The sequence below is a fragment of the Frankliniella occidentalis genome, unplaced genomic scaffold (assembly GCF_000697945.3).
Source record: "Frankliniella occidentalis isolate FOCC.00 unplaced genomic scaffold, Focc_3.1 Scaffold10, whole genome shotgun sequence".
Taxonomy (NCBI): Eukaryota; Metazoa; Arthropoda; class Insecta; order Thysanoptera; family Thripidae; genus Frankliniella; species Frankliniella occidentalis.
Genome location: NW_026267140.1, coordinates 779971 through 802477, shown reverse-complemented (window position 1 = coordinate 802477; position 22507 = coordinate 779971). Strand labels below are relative to the sequence as shown.

General features: G+C 58.0%; 1 protein-coding gene across 1 annotated transcript in view; it reads right to left on the bottom strand.

The window, feature by feature from the left end:
* Window positions 1–22507, bottom strand: part of LOC113203989 (protein jagged-2) — a 104777-nt gene that overhangs the window by 12574 nt on the left and 69696 nt on the right. The window contains exons 2-5 of the mRNA XM_052277385.1: window positions 4911–4965; window positions 2370–2624; window positions 1330–1390; window positions 1201–1214 (exon numbers count right to left, since the gene is read on the bottom strand). Coding sequence (XP_052133345.1) covers window positions 1201–1214; window positions 1330–1390; window positions 2370–2624; window positions 4911–4965 — 385 coding nt within the window. The remainder of the gene's footprint in view (window positions 1–1200; window positions 1215–1329; window positions 1391–2369; window positions 2625–4910; window positions 4966–22507) is intronic.

The following is a 22507-nucleotide window of genomic DNA, read 5'->3' as shown; positions in this document are numbered from 1 at the left end:
AGGACCCCCGCTACGAACCATTTGCTGCGGCCGCGCCGGGGCCCGGCCGGACGGGACGGAGACCAAAGTGACGTACAAATTTATGAAATTAAAAATCCTGAACAGTGAGAGCCTCACAGGCGTGCGCGCGGGGGGCCACGCAGGAAGAGTACAGCATGGCCGACGGGACGGGACGTCAGAGGGGCAAAGCACTAGGCCCCGCCGTTACTACATGTAGCTGCGCTGGGTAAAGGGACGGGACGGAGGGCGTGATCACGAGCGCCAGCTTTGCGAAAACGGATAGCGCGTACCTCTGGTTTCGCCCCGTTGGAGGGTTGGCAACCGCAGCGACGAGCAGTCGATTCATCCGGTATTTTGGTTGGAACTGCACCGGTCACAACAACGTCCCGCCACATACAATTTCAAACCGCAATCTTAGTTTTGAAGTATAGCGTCGCCCGCCGCGCCATAGCCAGCCCCCTCCTGCTCTGCGCGGTCGCTTCCTCTCTCATAGGATGATCCCACCCCGCGGGTGGCACCCCGCAGTGCTTCCGCACCCCCGCCGACATCACCGGAACGGCACCCCTTCCGGGCCGCCGCGCCGGATGTGAAGTGTGACTCGATAGGAGGGCGCTGCGGCGGACGGCCGTTGGAGGGCGGCGCGCGTCAACGTCGAACCCCTACCCCTCCTTGGGGTTGACAAAGGGACCGCCGTGGCGGGGGCGGGTCCGGCGTGGTCTCGCGACAGGGCCGCCTACCAGCCCGAGCCGGTCAGAGTTCCTGAACCTCCCGACAAGATAATGTTTTCGTCGGCTGGAGTCGGGCCGCGATGTGAATCAGACAGCAATTGCCGTGCTCTACTTTGTAATGTGACAGATCCAACCCCGCCAAATTCTGACCCCTGTGAGTCGCCTGTCGCCTGCCCCCCCTCCGCCTCCAGTTCGGCGCGCTTCACTTTGTGTGAACGTGTTAATTAGTCTCATTACGTCCCAGGCGGCCCCGCAGGCCTATCCCGGCCCGCGCCGCCCGGAGTGAGCGGAGTGGAGCACAACCTGCCGGTGGAAAAAAAACAAGTCCAGCGCCCGCCAATGGTTTATTGAGAGCACTGCGCGTTAGTTAGGCCCAAGAACACCCAAGCGCGCCATTTTCATCCCTCTCGGCCTGATGGCACGTGAAGTGATTGTCTAAAGAATGTCGGCAAACCAACAAATAATATCGTACCGCGAGAATCAACACTGTCGCATATTTTGTAATTAATTAGAACACACAATTAATCGGCGAAGATCAGTACGATCTCAAAAGCTTTGTAAAATATCGACTGCATTATACCGTTGACGTCGTTATACTTACTCGCAGTCCCCGGGCACGTCGCACTTGCCGTGGGTCGGATCGCAGCCCGCCTTGCACACGGCTGCAACACAGAGACACACTCGGTGAGACACAAATGAATGAACGGCGCCCGGCCGCTCGTTAGGCGCGTGCCGCCGCGCCGCGTCATAAAGCATGGCTTCGGCAGCAAAAACCGGAGGCTCTCTCTGCGAAGAAAAGCCGAGAAATAATTGATTGGCAAATAATTATGGTATTGGAAGCCTGAGGGATGTGACGAGCAGGGAGGTATTCGGCAGAGAGTGGCGTGCACGAGTGGATCAGGTGGTGGTGGGCCTCCGCCTGCCGTATAAACGCTACTTTATTGGCCCGGTCTCAACTGCTCTCTTCTCTGCGATGGTTCCAGCCATGGTTGGAGCAGCGGCCTGGGCAGCGCGGCCGTTCAACGCGACGGCTACTTTGCCAAGCCAACCTGTCTAAATTCTATCCAGGCTAATTCACTGACTAGATTCGAGTGATTAAGTCATCCGAATCCCATTTGTAAAACTACAGGCGGGATGAATACAACCGTACCGGGTGCTTCAGAGAAGACGCAGGTGCGGGCGTGTTTGCCTCCCACAGGGGCCATGGCGCCTTACGGGTAGAGCGGGTAGGCAAACCCGCCCGCACCTCTTCTCAGAATCACCCGGTACGGTATAGGTAGGGGGTATCAAGTCAGGAGGGAGTTATTGCAAACATCCGTGACAATAGATGCAAATATCTAAGGGACGGCAATGACATTTTCGACTCATGGAGGGAAGTTAAAGTGAATTCTACCTCAGAGACAGAACAGAGCGGAATTAGCCGAAGATCGACAAAAAAACACGGGGGGAATATATGTCTCTATAGAGACATTTCCGCTATGTTCAATTTTGTTAAAATGTTGTATAAAAAGAATTTCCAATGAAAATGCTTGGTAAGCTCAAGGCCAATTTGCTCTACAAAAGCTTTAACTGTGCGTCCTCGTCAAACATTTCCTTGTGAAGTTTTCCGATCCCGTTTTCACGGCCTTCAGCAGTACTTACCGATCTCGCAGTTGGCGCCCATCCAGCCCGCGATGCACACCTTGTCGCCGTTGTGGTCGCAGATGTAGTGGCCGAACTTGTCGTCGCGCGGCCGGCAGAACTTGGTGCAGGTGGCGTTGAAGTAGTGCTGGTCGCACTGCACGCGCACGCGGTACGAGAGCCACGCCACGGGCCCGCGGTGCGTGAGCGTGTGCCACTCGGCCGACGGCAGGATGATGCCAGAGTACGACGCCTCCTCGATCACCCGCTCCGAGCCTGCAACAGAGAGGGCGGCGAGAGTCAACACTTGGGGACGACCATGGCCGTGACTGGGCAGTATCCGTGTTTCCTCTTTTCCTATTCGTGAGCATGCCTAGTATTATATTAACACATTGCCGTTATTGATCATTACACGACGCGACGCATGCTGTTAGAGGTGGGTGGGTTACCTACACGGCGATTTAAAAAAAATAATCATTCTTGACTGTTGAGAAACCGCAAAGGCTAGGCTAGGGTTGCGATTCCCACCTTCCCCCACCCCCTTTCCTCTGTTTTCCCCTACATGTACTATGTGCGGCCGTTCGGAAACTTCTTTATTGTCACTTAATTAAGAGATAAGTTGTTAGTTAAGACACGGTGCTGCACATACCCCAACAAAACGAAATGGGGATCTGGCGCCCGTCACACTGGTGCTTCCCTACAGGTATCGCAGCGGGATTTTTGTATCATAAAGTGCTCGTGGGAGGTGGGTCCACAACTGAGGTTATACTGTATTGTACACAGTTTCGTTGCCACCTTATCACTGCTCAGCCGCTTGAGCCACAAATCCATACAAACTATTTCCTCAAAATCTATGTTGATTATGAAACCGGACGTTCCGTAAAAAGATTAAGGTATAAATAATCTGGGCAAAGGCGAGTCGTCGTCGCGTTCGGGCGTGGCTTCAATTGATATTCAGCGCTAATAGCGCGATAAAAACTGTACACATTCCCCTTCCCCTTCCCCCGTGTGGATGCTAAACTACGTATGGTTGTTGACCCCCGCCCCTCCCCGTCCCCCTTTCCTCCTCGGCCGGGTCAGGACGGGATGCACAGGCAGAAGAGGGGCCCGGCCCGGCGCACCACCGCCGTGGCTCGCCGTAGATTGATGATGACAAGCAAATCAACTCCGACAGGTGGAACGGGCGAGGCGTGGCGGCGGCGCGGGGCCCTCCACTGCTCCTCGGCGGGGCCCCTGGGACGAGCAGGGCATGTCGCTCCGAGCAAGCCGCCGGCCCGGGCCCCGCGGGGCTGTTTGCTCTGCAGTGGCGCCGGGGCCGGGGGGTGTTCAGTCAAGGAGAGGAACAGAGCCGGGGGGCCCGGCGGCCCGCACCGCGCTTACCGACGGCCCCGATAGTCTGCTTATTGGCAGAGTGATGTTATTACGATCGTTATCACACGCCCCTGGGCCTGGGCACGGCGGGGCCGAGCTCCACCCACAAGCTCGCCGCCACTGCCTTCACACTTCAGGGGCCTGCATGCTCCTTTCCAGCGAAATTTAATTTATTTTAAATTGGATCGAAAAGCACGCGGCCGACCACCCGAGAGGGATCAAGGAATTCTCGGCGGAAATAGGATGCTATAAATATGAGTTGCAGCTCGCGGCCGGGGCGACTTTACTCGCCCGTGGGGACGGCGTTCCGGGAAGGGTGGCGTTCGAGCCGGCGTGGGGCCTAAGTAAGCGGCCATCGATATCCATCACTTTTAATTGTGACCGCCAAATTAAGCCGGTGAGGGCAAAATGAAAATGTTTCACCTTCTAGGAATCATGCCCACCACCCCACTTTCCCCCGTATAATTTTACATTCTCAGCCCCGTCACTGCCTCTTTTTTTGCATCTGGAAAAACAAGCCTTTCACGAACTGGGCAGCAGAAAACTGCCGCAACGTGCAGGTGAGCGGGGACGTTTTCCTACTGTCACTGATCATGACCATGGCGCCCCAGGCCCCCCGCGCAGGTAGGCAACCTCCCTGCATGCGTGCGTGTGCGGTTTAATCAGTGAGCGCACAGCGTTTTTCATCCACCTCACCCGGCACAGTATTTACTTCTCGCGCACATGGCGTGTGTAACATTTCTGTGGCCACGGGGCAGTCCGAGGGGGGCCCCCGGGGTGGGAGGGGGGAGGGGTCACTCCGGACTTCTCTAGGAGGAGAAGGAGACCCTCGCGCCGACCACAAGCAGTGACTCATTGCAGTGGCCGCTGAGGGGGAGGAGGGAGGGGGCAGGGGGAAGTGATCCGAGCTGTTATGGGCGCATAATTGTGTCGGCACGTCGGGCTGCGTCCGCGGCGGCCGCCGTCAGCATCGTCTCCGGGTCACGGCCCGAAAGGGGCACCCGGAGGGGGAGGTGCGGGCGCCGCGGACGCGTCCCGTCCAGTACACAGCGGCGCGCTGCAGCGACGGGAGGAAGGAGGGGAGCAGGGGCTTTAATACGGCTCACCGCGCATTAAATCCGGAGAAAACATGCTCTTGAACGGCAAACAGGAAAGACGAGGCCGGGGGGAGGGGAAGAGAAGTAAACTCACCTGAGTCACTGAAGTTACCAAAGTCCAGGGCCTGCAGTATCAGCGTGAAAGACCTCTGCAACAAAAGAAAATGGACAAGTTAGGATCGGGCAAAAAGAAATAATAAAGCACTACATTATTTCCAAAGTAACCGAGAAAATGGATTTTCGGACGTGTGTTGTATGCACGCCCTGTACAGGCTTGCTGCGTGGGTGCCACACGGTGCGCAGCGGCCCCCTCACCTTGCATAGCACAAACACAGACAGGCACACAAACACACACATACACACGCACACACATACACAAGGGTGCCGAAGAAGAGAAATGTCCGGTAAACAGAGTCAAGAGGCTTGGCGTTGCTTGAGTCAGTTTGCCCTGACGGACGTCCAGTCCGACCAGAGCTCTCCCCCCTTCCTCTCACCCTCTCTCGTGTGCGTCATCAAAGGTTTATTCTTGTGGACGGCGCACTCGACGCTCACCATTAATTCCGTCCTTCCTTTAGGAGACCCGACCACCCTCCTGCTCCGCGCATCGGTCGGTAGGTGGCACAGCACCCCGGCAACACCACCAGTCGAAAGAGCAGCCAGGCAGTTTCAAGTAAAATACGAAAAGTGTGGTGTGTGTGAGAGAGAGGAATAGAGACAGAAAAGGGAAAAAAATCTGCATAAATAAGAATAAAAGTCAGCGACAGATCTTGTGATCGGCTACGTGTTCATTACAGCACCCCGGCCGGCCAGCCCAGCAGCGGCGGCCAGCCCAGATCGAATAGGATTACAATAATGAACGAGTCTGGTAAACAAAGAGAGGCATTCCTGGGCGGGTGTTGCTGCGGCTTCGTTAGGGAAGGTGTCGCGGACCTCATCGCGGAGCCGCCGTGGAGCCCCCGCCAGGCCCCGCCCCGGCCGACGCACCCGCCCTGCCCTGCCTCGGTGGGAAAGCTGCTGGTGGGGTAGCAAGGGCGGGGGTGATTTGTTGCACCGGACAATTTCACTGGAGATCGAAAGCGAATGAAAAAAAAACTGGTGTGGGTTTAAAAAAGCGGCACACACACATACACAGCAGTACGGGGATCCATTTTAAACGCGCGAAGGCAGACTGAACAACTAGGCGGGCGAGAGACGATTACGCGCCGTTAGAGGGAAAAACCACTTGGACAGGTGTGTGTGCTGCGCTCGGCGCGTGAATAACGCACTGTTGGCCCCGCAAGGCACGGCCCGCCGCGCCGCGCCACGCCCACGCGCGACAAGCAGCGTCCACCGATCGCACACACACACACACACACACACACTACTTATTGGCAATTTGCCGGACTGCAAGCGTTGCGGCGGGGCAACCATGTTGTGGCCGCTCTGGCCGCGCCACGCTGCTGCTCCGCGCAGAGAGAGAAGAGAGAAGCGGAGCGTTTAGTGCGGCATCACACCACCGCCGTGGCCCGTAATAACAGAACCAATTTTATAATCACAAGCAGGGCGCGCAGGGCGTGTGTTGCGATAAAGAGAGGAATAATGATCACGAGCGGGGCGAACCACCGGGGCGCAAGGGAAGGAGGAGGGAAGCAGCGCAACCACGCACATAATGGTGCACCTCGCTGTCGTCCGCGCCAGACCGCGGCGGTGCGGCGGTCGATGGGTAATTATTATTGAGACACACGCGGGATGAAAATTTCGAAAAATAAGATAATAATGCGCAGTCAAGCGGGCCAGAAAGTGAGGAGGAGGAGGCCGGGTAAAAAAAAAAAAAGGACACGATCACGATCGCACCAAAAAGAAGGGTGCGAAACTTGCCTGGATGCGGTACAGTCGTGTACATAACTAAAAGCACTTCACAAGTGGTCAGCGTGAGACGCTACAACGCCAAGCAGTTTTTCACGATTGTGATGATGCGATTTGTTACAGATTGATGAGAAAACTATTTAAAAGGTCCCGTGCAATGGCAAGATTGACACAGCTCATCTCGAGCAGTATAAGATCACCGGATGTGGCAGCGACCAAAAAATTTTGACGTCACTACAAGAATTCTTCTCGACAGTTCTGTGTTAAAAATTTTGCGCGCGTGCAATACGGAGCCGGCTGAGCCGTGCGGCTGGTGTAGTATAGCGCCGCGCCGCACCGCACCGCTAACGACGATTAGAGGAGGACAACTTTTTACACACTCCTGGTCGTCCGCTAAGCCGCGCACAGAGCGCCGCCGCGCCGCGACGAGCATTTCAATGCGCGCTCGCCTGCGTGTGGCTCCGATACAGCGCTAATTAGCCCTAGATCCCACCTCCGCACTGCGCTATAGTTTTTTCTGCACCCCACAAACCTCTAGCCTTGTGTGTGTCCCCTTGTTAAATGTTCACGTTAGGCCATAAGAAAGTGCGTGTGCGTGTGTGTGTGTGTGTGTCTCTCTCTCTCTCCTCATCGTACCGTAAACTTTAGGAGTCGTGTTTTCTCGCCCAATTCGACCAACCAATGCTTACATCGGCCGTTTCATTAGCACGTTCCGTGTAGGGGACTGTTCTTTTACCCTCTTGGTCACAGGTCATAAGTGCGCAGCCTTCACTAAATGTAAGGATTCTCCTTTTCATCAGCGGCCTAATATGAAAATGTTCGGGTAGAATCGTGGCACTTCTAAGATTTTACCTGGTCCACATGGGACGGGTGCTGCTGAACCGTCGCACGAAAAGTGTTAAAGACATACAAAGTAAGCTGCAAATTTATAGCTCTGCGCTAGTTACGGTGAGGCTGGCCGGCTCGAGGGGGCTCGAGGGGTGCCGTATTCATGCAACGGCCACATGGCTCATGACTCATCATGGCATGCGCATGCGGAGATGCGGAGGACCTCCACCCGCCCCCAGCCCCACCCCTCGCCCCGCGCGGTCAGGAAGTCCCATAGAGAGCTCAGCTTGCGCTCAGCTTGCGCGTCCCTCTCGGCGTGCCCGTGACGTCACAAGCCGAGCACGCATCGCGCCCGTGGCTCCCCGCATGGCCTTTGGCGGCCCGGCAGGCTGGCGCACACACAAACACGTCGTCGTCAGCGGGATGGCAAGGCATCCAGTGTTGACGCCTCGCACGCCTCGCGTTCCCACGCGCGCGCGAGGGTTGGGGCTGGGGGGAAGACGGGGTGGGGGCAGATAGCGGCGTATCCAACACCCCTGCTGAGGATGAGGTCTCTGATAGTGGGCGGATCGGGTTCGCCGCGTATGTGTTATTGTGGTCCATGGCGACGTGTCCTCCTGCGGCGGGGCGCATACCAGGCCGCGCCTAGCCACGCCCCGCTCGAGGCGACCCGCTTCCTGGACGCAGCCACCTGCTACCCCACATCACATCACACGTCCGTCCCCCAACGATCCCCCCACCCACCTCCCGGTCCGACACGGCGCACTCAGCAGTCTCCTTGCGACGGCGCCCTGACGGCACCCTGACGGCATCCTGACGGCATCCCCCTCCTCCCGTCATCCTGGCGGCACCAAAATGAATCTCAAAGATTATCCTCGCGCGGCGCGAACCACTCGTCTGGATGTCGTCTCGCCTGACTGGACTCGATCACGCGCTTTGCTCTGTCCTTGTCGCGCGAGGCGGGTGCGTGGCGAGAGGAGGGCAGAGGATGCACAGGAAGTTGAGTAATCCCTCACTCACTCACTCGCTCGCTCACTCTCCCGCCAATGTGCCCCCTTCGCGTTCGTCCCGTGGTCCTCCTTCACGCTCCTTGAGACGGTAACACGCATATCAAACATGCTCATGTTTTTATTACTTTTTGTTTTTCTTTACTCCAGCACAGCCTGCCTGCCACCCCCTCCCCTCCCCCTCCTCTCTCTTTCACCGCAGCAACACTGTCCGTCCCCCTTATACATTCCCATCACGCAAGCACAAATTGAACAAGTTTTTGTGGCCATTTGTACACCGTTAAAATATATCGCTGTCATAGAGATATTGGAGCAGCGGATGGGCCCCATTCATCCACAGCTCCTCCTCCCCCCCTCCCCCCCGATCCCCTCCAAACAGGCCGTGCTTAACTGAACAAGGTATACATGTCCGCGAATTGTGAGTCTGACACGATAGTGATCGCAACCGGCTGTCGGCTGGAGTGGAGCGCCCCTCCTCAATCCGCCTACAGCCACGGGGGGCGTCCGCCCATGCTACAGACCAGCAGACTTGGACACCACCAGAGCGCCTGGTATGAGACCCGTGTCAAATATTGCACGGCAGTTCCCGGAACCGCGCGGCCGCCGCCAGGCCTGCCAGGTGGCTGGCTCAACGGTCTCGCGGCGCGGTGGCAGCGCGGGGCGTTTGCTTTGCTTTGCTTGCCGCTCCACTCCGCCCCGCTGCCTTGGTTTTTCTTGGATTGGCAGCGGGGAGGGACATATACCCGCCAGCGGCGGGGGAATGCACTTTCCTTTCCCTCACACAATGACCTGAGCGAGCGGCGGGCGCGTGGGCCGCCGGGGGGCACTCGGTCGCCGGCCACCGTGCAGCCGGGTGCCTACCGGTGCCGACCGCCCCGGGGGGCATGCACTTTCCACTTCGAGGGATAGAGTCAAACCTGTCCGCGGCCCCAATAGAAAAGTCACCAGCAGGGGAAAAAGTGGGTATAAACGAATTGCGATTTGCTTGCGGCGAAATGTTTACGGACATATACCCCCCCCCCCCCGGAAATGCAAATGGTTTATATTTCTTGAAATGTCTAAAAACTTCTTAAAGCGATTTCCTATACCGTTTCGAACACACTCAACACGGTGGTCGGTCGCTCTGCAGAACGCGCGCGCACGCGCACGGTCAGCCGCCCGGTCAGCCGCCGCCCCTCCCGGCCCCTCTCTCTGCCCGCCCGATACGACGGCCGCTCTCACGGTGCCAGACTTGCCTCGCTCAGCTCGCAGCTCAGCTCGCTTAGGGGGGATGAAACTCGACGCACAATGGAGGCAGGAATGTTTTTATTTTAAAAACAGAAAAGCGATTCCCGGGCGCTGACCGAGCACCCGAGTTAAATTCACTCAACTCCCGAGTTTCGTCGAGCGCCCGCGGACGACGGCAGAGGTGGCGGGATGGCCCAAACTAAGGCCTAGTAAATTCAACAGCACACACATCTAAGCTAATAACAAAAACTTGTCATTTCCAATGTAAAGCATATGCCGAGAGATTTCACGCATTTGCTTTCACTGTTTTCAAGGTGAGAGAAGTTGACGAAAATTCTACTCTTGAGTCTAGATTGGTTTTGCCGTACGAAAATTTGTACCGTTAAAACGGGGCCGAGGCGGGCGGGCCCGGGGCCCGGGCCGGGCGAGACCACCGGGGGCGCGATTTGTAATGTGCCAATGCAAGTCCTGTGCGGCGGGGGGCGCCGCGGGATGAGTCCGGTTGGCGGGGCGGACCTGGCGGGGCACCAGACGGCCACTCTATAAACAAGAGATAAGCCTTCACAACGAGAGCGGCGCGCAGGCCAAGGCGGCTCGCTCACTGCTGACGTGGAGAGGACGCGCGGCGGTGACAAAGGCCGACCGGACCGCGTGGAGTGCACCTGCGGCACCACAGAGGCCCCAGACAGACAAGCGCTTTTTACTCATGATTATCGCCGCCTCGATATGGAGAAATGGTGCAAAATAATTTCAAGCGAGTGTCTCCTCATGCAGTGTCTCTCTCTCATTACGAGGACGTGAGGTGCTCTGCGCAATCATCAGGAAGGCCCGCGGCGGGCCGGGCGGGGGCGACACGGCGCGGTGCCGGCATAGAGGGCCCTGGGGCGACAGCGGCGACGACAGGGAGCGCGGGACAATCGACGCGGAACTGGTAGCAATACTGGTAGCTGCTCCGCACCGGGAGTAGGAGAATGGGCGCCGGGGACAATAAAACAGAAGGCGACGCGAGGAGGCGTGTGCGGCGCGGCGAGGTGCAAACGGGGGAATCTGTACGGCGAGCGCGGCGCGCGAGATATGCCGCGGCTTTCATCGATGACACGTGAAAGTCCCCGCGGCGATCGTCCGCGCAGCTGTAACTGCCGCCCGCCGCAAGCCACGTGGGAGGTACCACACACATGGATTGAAAAAAAAAAAAAACAACCTACGGAGGTAAATGTAAGCGCGCGGGGAAGGACTGCTCTTGGGCAACGCGACTATGCGGACGGAAAAAACACACGCAACCTTAAAAAAAACATGACACCAAAAAAGATTCCTGTTGATTATCACAGAGGTCCTAAACCGAATCCGCCCGCTAGGCCGGGTAGTGTCCTCACCGGCCTGCTTGACCCTCCGGCAAGGAAGGTGCTAAGGCGATCCAAAATGAAACAAAGAGGTAAAAAAAAAAAGTTCTTCCCGTATTTGCTGATACAAAAAAGAACTGCACGCCGAACTTCTATAGGGCATGACCTATCGCAAACACACATTTGCGAAGAGAACAAAGACTACTTTCACTTGATGGAATAAAACAAACAGAAAAGAACCAAACAAATCTTCAGACCTACATTCTCTCTACTGCAGTCACCGCACTGCTGACTGTCACCGACGACACACTAAGAGCTCCGATGCAACAAATCCATTACTCCTGCCCCCCCCCCCTTCCCCTCCTCCTCGCGGGCCGCGTACGACGTACCCTTCTCTCACACGCTGTCACATCTCCATCAACCGCTGCAGCAGAGCAGAGTTGAGTCGTCGTTCTCTTGGGTCACGTGCATCAATATGGTGAATTTATTGCGACCATTGCAAAACTACGACTGCACTGGCTGTGCCCTGGCTGTGCCCTGGCTCTGCCCGCCCCGCCGCCCCCCTGGCAGCACTCCCACGACAAGGCCCAGCCCCTTATGGCCCCGCCCGCCTCAATAACTCAATGAGTCGACCCTCCTACTCTACTCACTCTGACCAGGTCTGTCCGTTTTGCCACCGTGCGGCAGCAAATAACTAACCGTTCACGAAAACAAACGACTGTTTTGCAAAAGCGGAGGTAAAAAATAGGTATCTAGCCGTAACATGTAGTGGCATGTTTGCTACATAAGAATGAACGAAACAGTGTCTAGAAGGAGGTCAGAACACCTCTCAACACGCGGCGCCCTGCTCTCCCCTCGGCCCGAGGTCACTCGAAGGGTTCAGGCGCCGCCCTCACCCTAACGGGCCCTCCGGGCGGGTTCTTCTGTCCGACCGGCTACCGGCCTGCCGCCGTTTGGGGTCCGTGTCCCACCTCCAGCGGGCCGCCGCCCAGCCCCGGCCCAGACGGCGATCCAGCGTTTAGCCGCCATTAGAAAAGTCCGGCTGTGCAGTGCACCAGGCCCGGGGACCGGCGGGGAAGATTACAGGCTGTGGAAACACTCAATGAAAACGATGACCCAGGGCGTGGCGGGGCGTGGCGGAGCGTGGCGGGGCGTGGCGGGGCGGAGCGTGGTGTGGCACGTTTTAAAATATAAGCGACGGACTCATTACTTGAGCACCCTTCCCCCATCTCAGCTTTTGCCGGACCTTCAACCACGACGAGAAGTTTACATTAATTTTTTTTTCTGCGCGACGTTTATCTTTGTGGCAAGTAGCTGATGAGGTACCCTTCCCGGTACCCTGCTGGTACCCTAGCCCCGGTGCTCCACCTGCAGCTGGCCACTGGTCATCACCGTCGAGCTCAGCGGTAGGTGTCGGCGCGGCGCCATCCGCACATCGCACACCTGTTAGCCGGGGTGGGGTGGGGCGGGGCGGGGTGCATGGGGTGTGGCGCCCCGCCCCGCCAGCTAACACCAGCCTAGGCGCGCGGCGCAACATCTGCGAGGCGACGCCAAACTCGCACACAATGTGGAGCCCCACCTCCCCCCTCACACACATACACGCGCGCCACACGGGAGCCGGCCGGGCCGGGCCGCGGCGTTTAGGCTCGGGCCCCGCTTTAAAGGCGCTCAAATTATATGTCATTGGGTTACGTGGCGAGGCGTGGCCGCCTCAAAGGAGGCACGCCGCGCCGCGCGCTCCGCAGTCCGCAGCGCGGTGGACGTGAGAATGCTCCAAAGGACCACACTGTCGCGGCGTGGTGAGGAGGCGGGGCGTGGCGCCATCGACCTGTACTTCGCGCGTCGTGCGAGCGTCGCTTCCTGCAGCGAGCGCGGCAGCCACGTCACGGCTACCATTTTCACTGTTTAAAGAAATATTGAGAGATGGTCCAATTCAGAAAATCGCATCGTTGGGATGAGTGAATTGTTCGTGCAAAGTGTGAACTTCTTAAGAACTGCTCACAATGTGTGAATATACATACATTAGCAGGATTTTCGTGCCTGCATTTCGACAACTTAGTTGTAGTTATTGTACAATCAATGAATCAACCTCATCTTTCGCGGTCCTTTTGGAATGCGCCTATTGTTTGATTCTTTCTAAGATGAAAAATAACCCCGTGTGGATGTTGCGGAAAATGGTTTTGAAACAAGTACAAGTCGGCTGGCAACGATTTCTAGCAACAGTGTATAGTACCGGCCGCTACACCATCGAGCCCCGGGACTGGACCGGCTGAGGCTGCCGGCTGCCGCCGCCGCCACGCCAAGCGGCCCGGACTTCACAATTCAATGGTTATTGCCGATTGACGTGTGCGGCCTGCAGCGGCCTGGTGACAACGGCGCCACGCGGGTCGTGTCGTGTCCCGTGTCCACACACCGGGCCGCCACCGGGCCGCGGCCGCCGGGGCGCACTCCGCAGCGGTGCTGCATCAACAGCGGCGGCGGCGCCGACGCGGGCGGGAGAGAAAAGGAGGCACACCGCGCAGGACCTCGCACCGCGTGATGCGCACGCAAAGAACTTATTGGCAAAGGCAAAACACAAGCTTCGCGGGGGATCAGATACACGTCAGTAGGATTAAACACACACATTGTTTTGTACATTTGTATAATAAAGTAAAATAAAAGAAAATCTCTCACGAGGACGTACTAGGAGACGTATAGTTTTAAGACCCACGGCACGCCCGCCGCCGGCGCGGCCACTAGAACTTCCAGTTCGGCGAGACGCACAGCGCTCCGTGCGGCGCGCGCACAATAATCATAACAATAACGCCAACGGCCGCGAGCCACCGCAGCCGCTGCTGGACGTTGGGCCGCTCGCACTCTGGATGCGGGTCAAGTGAAAAAGTAGTGTCGCCATCGGCTACCTGATGATGTATCGGGCGAGCGGGCGCGGCGAGCGCTGCCCAGCTCGCGTCCCGGCTCGCCATACCCCTTACGGCCCCCGCCTTTAGTAGGAGATGTCACGTGCGCCATGACGTGCGAGGCACTACACCTGTCCCCTGTCCGCAGCGCCAACACCGCCGGGCGGCAACAACCATACCACGCTGATAACTTTCTACCCGCGAAAGATCTTTGCCTTTAGCACCTTTCGTAAACAAAAATTGGCCGATTTTGATGAAATTTTATGTGGCCGTTCTGTACCACGTCCTGACTCTAAATATAAAATTTGGGCTCGCTGGCTCAAATACAAGCTGAGATATTTAACGTTAAAATTGTTAAAACACGGCCTTTTTGTCGAACTCTCCACGAGAGCGTATCGCTCGGATCAGTAATTTTATGTTGGCATGTGATAGAGGAAGGATGCCCGGAGGTGCAATGCCCAATCCCATCGTTGTCCAAAACAAATAAAGTGTTCAAAACCTCGTTCAAAAAGTGCATATTTTTCGTTTTCAATAAAAATATTGATGGTTTGACTTTTGTCTCCTCTCATATACTATTGCACCTGCGGGCGTCTTTCCCCTACCCACTGATATCGTTACTTTTGTCCTGCGACAAAAACTGTTCAAACGAGAGTTCGAATACGAAGAGCCTTTTTTGGTGTCACTTTGTCGCATTTAAAACTCGCGGTCAGTAGGGAGGGGGCCGCCTGGTGGCGCAGGTGGCAATGTGCGGTACTACGTCAGGAGGATAGCCGACGGACGTGTCGAAGTGATGGGTTTACGACAGCTGAGGCCAAACAATGCCGTGGCCTAGCCGCTGTCCTTTCGGCGGCGTGGCGGAGTGGCCCGGAGGGGTCCGGTGCAGTGGCCGGCCGCCGCATGGGCCCGGGGAGCTCCTGCGAGAGAAGCCAGCGCAGCGACGGCTGGCCCCAGCCGACAAGTGAGCGAGGAAATGAGGACCATTCAAATTGCCACATCTACTTATTCGAACTTTAATTTCTACAATTTTCATCGTAGAGAAAATATAAAAGTATCAGTAGAAAGAGAAGGGAACCGCGCGGGTGCATAGGGGGTTCACAATATAAAAACCGCCAAACAATCCCCCCTTTTATGTAATAGGAAAGTAAGCACTTTTTGAACGAGTCTTTGAACACTTTATTATTTTTTAATATTGATCAAATTGGGCATTGCACCTCCGGGCATCTTTCTTCTATCACATGCAAAGGTAAAATTACTGATCCGAGTGATACGCTCCCGAGGAGAGTTCAAATATTAGTTCAAATGCCGAAGTTCAATTCTACTTTTAAAGATACTGCTGTGAACCCTTATATCACTGGAAGCGGCGCAACCTCAGTAATATGATGCCGGACCTAATTTTATTCAATCTCCAATATTTCTGGTAGCTGTTAGGCCCGTACAGTTGGTCTTATTGCAGACAATTGCACTCTATTGGGGGCCCGGAGCTCGTCCTATTGTATGACTGACAGGTCGCCGCGCGCCGCCTGCCCCTTCCCCCGCCCCGCCGGCGGTAATCCCTGCCCAGCGGTGCTCAGCAGGTATACCCTGCGCGAAACAATTCGGCAACACAAAAGTCGAGGAAATGCACCCAAAGCCTATCTATGCAATGCATTCGGAAATTACCACAAGCTAGCGTCATGTTTTTAGAAGTGTACCGAAACTAGCACTATCTCTCGGACGACGCGTGAACTTTTTGCGGAAAAACGGCAATACGCCTTGACGATAACCGGAGCGCGGATACTCATCCTAAGTTACCTTTATGCCATTCTCAGAGTCCGCTGCAGACAAAGCCCCCAGGACGACGGCCATCGGCCAGTCCCCCCTTAAGGTCTAAAACAAAACAGGATCCACCCTTTTCTCCCCATGTGTGACTCACTATGCATCTTTACTGGGAAATCAGACCCCCCCCCCAACCCGTTTCCATTACCTTTCAATTTTCTGTGAACGTAAATAGATCCGCGTCTTCGGTGAAGGCCGGGCCGTGGGCCGCGCATCAGAGGTGTCTGTTCGGACGGGGAGTGTGGAGGAGCATTGTCCGCGTCTCGTTACCCAACGAACGGTACCTGAGGCAAAGTTCTCCGCAACTTTTTAGCACCGCTCAAGATGACTTCAGCTGCTCCTCCCTCCCCCTTCCCTTCCTCCCTCCTTCGCAGGCGTTTGCGGTATGAAATTTCCGAATTGTCGCAGTTTCTAATGTGCTGGCTCAGCGCTGATCCCGCCGTATGTTCTCGCCTGCCATGTTTTTCGTAACGCGTGAGGATGTCACAGCGGCGGGAGCAGCCTCCCTCGGGCTGCGTGTAATGCGCCGCGGGACAAGTCGCTCCGCAGGTGCACGCCGGGCCGGGGCGGGCCGGGGCGGGGCGTTAAAGAGCGCGTATGCGTCGCATCAGCTTGATTTATAGAATAGCGCAAAGTGATGATCCCGTAATAAATGGAGGAGGGGAAGGGGGGGGGGGAGAGAGGAGGAAGGACCAGCCTGGCGATAGACCTGCTCCGCGGCGTGGGGGGACCCGGTAGAAGGACCCGGTAGGGGACCCAGCACCCAGCGGATGTGGAGCGGGCCGCGGCGTGCGTGCGGTGGGGGGAGAGGCCAGCCCGGAGCCCAGAGCCGTTGCCCAAACCAAACTATCGATTGTAATTAAGGACCACGCGATGTTCCTTTCCTTCCCATGGCGGGCCGCTGCGGGCGGGGCGGGGCCGGGGCCCTCGCTGCGGGACACATCGCCACCTTCGCACGGTGCATACCAAGTAGCTCTCGGCCGTCCGGACGTGCAGCGGTTGCCCTCTCCGTGCGAGCGAGAGAGTGGGCGTGCATGCGTGCGTACGTGCGTGCGAGTGTGAGCGGGTGCGAGCGAGTGAAACAGTTGGAGCACTTATATCATCCGGATGACTGGTCAAGTGCCCCGCGCTCTTTCGAGTCCACACCTCTTGCTTCTACGCTCACCGGAGCTCTCTCCCTCTCCCCTCCCTACAGTGGCGTTTGTCGATCGCCCGTGATATGAAATCAAAATTTCGCGCGCTCCAGATTGTGATTGTGTCGATGATGCACACGGTCGTCCACTCGAGAGGCCTTTGACAGCAGCCACCTTGTGCGTGGCGCTGGAGTGCCTCGGCCCCGAACGAGTGCAAATGTCGGGTCGGGCGGCGCAGGCCGCGGCGCTCGGCTCCGCTCGGCTCCCGCTCGGCTCGGTAAGGCCGACGCGTTTATTTTCTGCTCAGCGCGCCGCGTTGGGGAGATTAAAGTCCGATTGAAATTCAATGTGTGGCTCCCGGGTCTGAGAGCAGATCCTAGTCACGCCGCACCGGCCGCACCGCCACAGCTAAAGTCCGCCGGGGCGTCGCCGTCGAACCCCTCAGGGCGGGGGAAAAGGGAAGGCAGGGGGGGCACATGAGCCGCTGCTGCGGATTGAGTGAGAAAGAGAAATTGTCCGTCCAGCGCCCCGTCCGGTAAATAGACAAGGATAGAGGCGCGGGGTCGGGTCCGGCGGGTCAGCGAGTGGCGCGGCGCGGGCCGAGAGATTTATATGATGAACGGCTCCGGGGACTTAGCGGATGGCACACACACGCCGCCACATCAATCAGAATCTTATCACGGAGTGAGAGAGAGAAAGAGAGAACGAGGAGGACTAAAGGGCAGAGAGAGAGACAGAGAGGGAGCGAGCGAGAGCGCGTAGTGGCACAGCACGCAGGTGATTGCGCTCGGTTCGATATAAATCTCCGCAGATACAGCGAGCCGACCGACACGCCGCCGCGGTCACACCCCAGCAGCCAACGCGCTGCTGCTGCTGCTCTAAATTTTCAGCGGCTCAATAATAACGATTGGAAGCGTTATAAGCGTTTGGTATGACACTATCAAGAAATACGGGCGGGCAGAGCAGGCGTTGCAGCGCGCAGCGGTGCGCCGGTCCGGCCGGGTCCGGTCGGCCGTCCTGATCCGCGGCCGCGGCGGGAGGCGGGACGGGAGGGGCCTTCGCGACGAGGAATGCCTCTACTACGCATGGCGAGAGCTGGTGGCCGACACCCCGCGGGGCGGGGGCGGGGGCCAGCGCTGACGCTGTCACAGGCGGGGCGCGGACTGAGCGCCTGGCGGGTAGGCCGCCGAGACGCACCGCTGTGAGCGTGCTGCCTGCCCGCCGGGCGCCCCGCTCCGGGCCCCGCGCCCCACCGCTCCATCCGCGAACAGCCTCGTCCAAGAACAGGCACGCCGTCATAAACAGACAGGGTTCAACTTTGGCAGCTGTTGCGCCGGGTGGGGTCCGTGGCCGCCGCGGACCCAACGCGTCCCGCCCCACCTGCACTCCAAGCCCCGCCTGCCATTGGCAGCTGGCCCGGCGGCGGCGGCCCGAGACCGAGGAGTGCGAACTGTGAAATCGGCACCGACACACACGAGTCGTTATCGACGGGAGACAAAGCCCCCAGGACGACGGCCATCGGCCAGCTCCGGCGAGTTGGGCCCCGCCACTCCCGAAGCCACTCCGGGGCGCACTCACGCGTGCTAATCCATCCGACAGCCGAGCCGAGCCACTCCAACCCAACCGCGGGCCGAGGGGACGGGGCTCGCAAATGCTGCTGTCCCAGCCGCCGACATGCAGAGCCGGCACGGGGAGACACCCAGCTGAACTCACTTGGACGCGGCACTTGATCAGCTGACCAACAAATTCACGCTGAACACCAAGCGGCACGAATGAAGAATGCACTCGCTCATAAGGAAGCGCACAGTTATACTGGCGCCGCACACTCCAACAGGCGCGACTCTAAGCACCCCTCGTGAACGACCCTCGATCACCCGTCCTTTAACCCCTTCCCCTCGTTGATATTCGGTCGTCAAAGTAAACGAGCTACAGGCGCCAAAATTTAAAACAGTGAGCCCCCGCGCGCGACGGGACGCCGCTCTACGAGCTGGAATGTGTCCCGCCTGTCCAGCCAACCGACTGGCCGCGCGGGCCGCAAGGAGGAGTCCTTCGTCCTGGGCCCCTCAAAGTTCCACTCGGTCCCACTTCACCCGCACCTCCGCGCCGAGCAGCGCTGCCCCGCCCGCTGGGCATGCAGTGTCCTGTGCGTGTGTGCGGGCCCGGCCCTCGGACCCGGCCGGGCTGCGCGCGACGTGCTTGAATGACAAGAGAATGCCTCCGCTCGGCCCCAGCGCCCCGCCACGCCCCAGCGCCCCGTGCGCCCCGCGACCGATCCCGCGCCGCGATTGGCCGGCCTCGCGGACGCGGCGTTGTTACGCGGCCCGTAATTGGCCGATCCAGGTGGTCATTAGTCCCGCCGTTGTCGGCCGCGGCGTGGCCGGGTCGTTTATTTGAGCGGCGCTGTATGGAAGTGTAACCCCCCTGCCCCGCGCGTCCTTCTCCGCCTATACCCGCCGCCGCCACCACCTGATTTTTGAATTTTTTGTATTTTCAAAATACCGGATGTCTTTCTTCTGATGGCGGCCTGGCCGCTCCGCTCATCGGTTTGCACGCCTATAGTAGGTCGGCTGCAGCAGCAGCAGCCTTGCTTGTGCCTGCGCTCGGTTGCTCGGCCGGTAAGTCACCTGGTGCGGGCGTGGCGGGGCGGGGCGTGGCGGGGCGTGGCTGGGCAAGGCGTGGCGGTGCATAGCGGGCGCGGAGCCCCCCGGAGGTGACATAAATCGCGCTCCAGCGCTGTCGCGGTCCTATTCAGCCCGCCGCCGCTCTGCTGCTGCGCTCTGCACGCCCGGCCCGGCCCGGCGGGTCGTACCCGGCCGCACCACACTCGTGTGAATTGTCGCCGCAGTTCCCCCCGCGCGCCGCGCTACTACTCCACTTCCGGAAACAGAACAGCGCCTCGAATTTGGTCACGAAACCCCTGTCGCCGGATTGAGCGCCGTGGCCGTCGTGGCGCGGCGTGGAGCCCTGGAGACTTGCTTTCTGGCGCCCGCGGGCGCCCCCGGAACAGGGGCGGGGAGGGGGGTTGGCGAACGCAATGATTTTGGTCGCACGGAAATTCGAAGCACATGGTATGATTCGTTTAGAGTTTTTTTTAAGACCTTCCTTCGTACTTTAGTCCGAACGGCAAAATGCAAGTCTCCAGAGCTCCTGGGGTCGCGCGATCACACCGCAGGCAGCAGCGGGCCGCGGAGCACTGCGCAGCAGCCAGGCGTCCTATTGACAACAGCTCTCCTGAAATGTAGGCGAATAAGCAAAAGCAGGGCAGCAGTGCGCGCGGCAAGTTGAACGGGTGGCGTCCACTACTATAGAAAGTGTCTATGTACAGTACGCTGAGAATTATAAAGTGGATGCTCATACTCATGACACCCTGCCTTTCGCACCGTAAAAAACTTCTTCGTATATTTACAATTTTTCAAAATTGTGATTAGCAAATTTACGAACACATTCGTGAATGTAGGGTTGATTGTCAAAGGACGAGTCGTGTTCATGTTAGCCGTGATTTTCTATTTTAAACTTATCTTTTAAAAACAGGATTTCGAATTTTACAACGTGATTTCGTACCTTTACGGTATCTTGTCATGGAAAATCTCGCCGTACCCCTTCTAAACATAATTTCACAATGCGGTGGCGTCTTGTCCCCCTGGCCATGTGACCTGCCTCCCATAAGAAGACCATAAGAGACTCACGAGGCGTAAGGCGGAGGGCCCTCCTCGTTCGGCTCGTCACGGAATGTGAAAGGCGCGCGAGCGGCGCGGCCTGGTGGCGGCCTGGTGCCCCCGGCCGGGCACACGGGGCTGCATGCCGGGGGTCACGAGCACGAGCGGGAGGGGAGGGAAATAAAAAACAACAACATGTCAACGGGGTCTCGAACGGGAGCGGCGCGGCGGCGGGAAACAGTCACTCATCTTCGATTAGCAATTCGTTGCATCAGGGAGATAAAAATATATACGAGGAAGGAGTCTATTCATCTAAAGAGATATTCGAGCCCACTGCGCGACAACTCCCAGCGCTTCGGGTAGGAACTCACCCAAAGCAACCCGTTAGGTCATGGCTCGCTCCCGCCCAGTCCGGCGCAGCGGGGTCAGGCCCGGCTCTACGCCGGCCCCGCTGGACATGCCGCCCTGGCCGCTCACCGCGGCGGCGCGCCCAAACACTGCACACTCCCGAACAACGCAACACCGCCGCGGGTCGGGTTCTCGGCACATTCTACTTAATTGTTTTTATGTTTGCCTCGCTTCCGCCCTGCGTATGGACATAAGCAAAGCGGGGAGATAAATTGATTTCACAAATCAGCACCTTAAGATGCTAATAAGTTTAGCCCAAATTTTCTTTGGGTCAACTTTCGTTCGCTTTGCGCTTCTTCGTGCCACCTCTCCGTCTCTTCCTCTCACTCAACCGCATATACAGCCCCGGCAGCGCGGTTCGCGGCACATCTCTTCCCTACGGTATAATCGATAAATCGATAATCGACGAGCGCGTTTCGAGGCGTATTAACGTGTCGGCGCCCCGACATAATGCAGCACTCCGTTGATTTATCAGGCGAAACCTGACCTGCATACCGAGCAGCAGCGGGGCGGCGGCAAGTTTAGAAAAGAATCAATTGTAAGCGTGGAGTGATTTTCACCCGGGGCCCTTGTCTTCTGGTGGGCGACGGAACGGGACGGGAAGGGCGCGGCGGTGGGATCCTGGGGGTCCTCGGCCCGGCCTGCTCATCCTGCACAGGGCGCCACACCCGCGGACTGGACTGTGCGATTACTCTCTCTCTCTCTCTCTCTCTCTCTCTCTCTCTCTCTCTCTCCAGCTGGTTGGCACCGGTCGCGAATCACAGCAGCGGCCGCGTCTATCTCGCCGCGCGGCCGAGTGATAAACGCACGCGATCGCGCCATCTGCCGGCTAGCGGCCGTACTGTCCCCCCCCCCCCCAATCCCACTCCCCTTTCCCCAAAGCCTGCGGCGAGGACCGCATCAACGCTTCATTCACAAATGCGGGAAGGAATCATTCAAAACGGGACCCGTTTGGGGCCAAAGTGGCCGAGCATGGCGAAGCGGGGCGGGGTATCTGGCGGGGGAACCCCTGAGGGGACACGACACACGCGTGGCGGGGCGGGGCAGCGGGCGCAGCGGCGGCCTAGCCCGGGGCCTCGCGCTCAGTTCAGCTGGCTGGACTGGCCCGGGCTGGGCTGGGCGGGGACGACTCCCAGCAGCCGAGCCGGCGACGAGCCGCCCAGGATCCCGGCATAAACTTGGCGCGAAATGTGATAGCCATTGTGGCACTCTTATAAAACCCATTCCCCCTTTCCTTTCCCCGACTTCCCTGCTTCGCGCCCCTGATTTATCGGCCGCCCTCCTTTAGACTCACGGATGATTCAGAACTCCCGCCGCCGCAAGCCTGAAATGCACTGCGACAAAGTAGGTCCCACAAATCTCGGCTCATTTGGACGAGCCGCTGGCCTCCTCCGCCGGGCGCGAAACTCCCGACCTGCGGAATAAGGGGTTTATATCCAGGTCATCATCTGCTCCTTCCATCTTTCTCGTCTTCTTCATATCTTCCTCATCGCATCCTTCTTCACCGCCTTTTTCTTCGTCATCTTCTTCCTCTT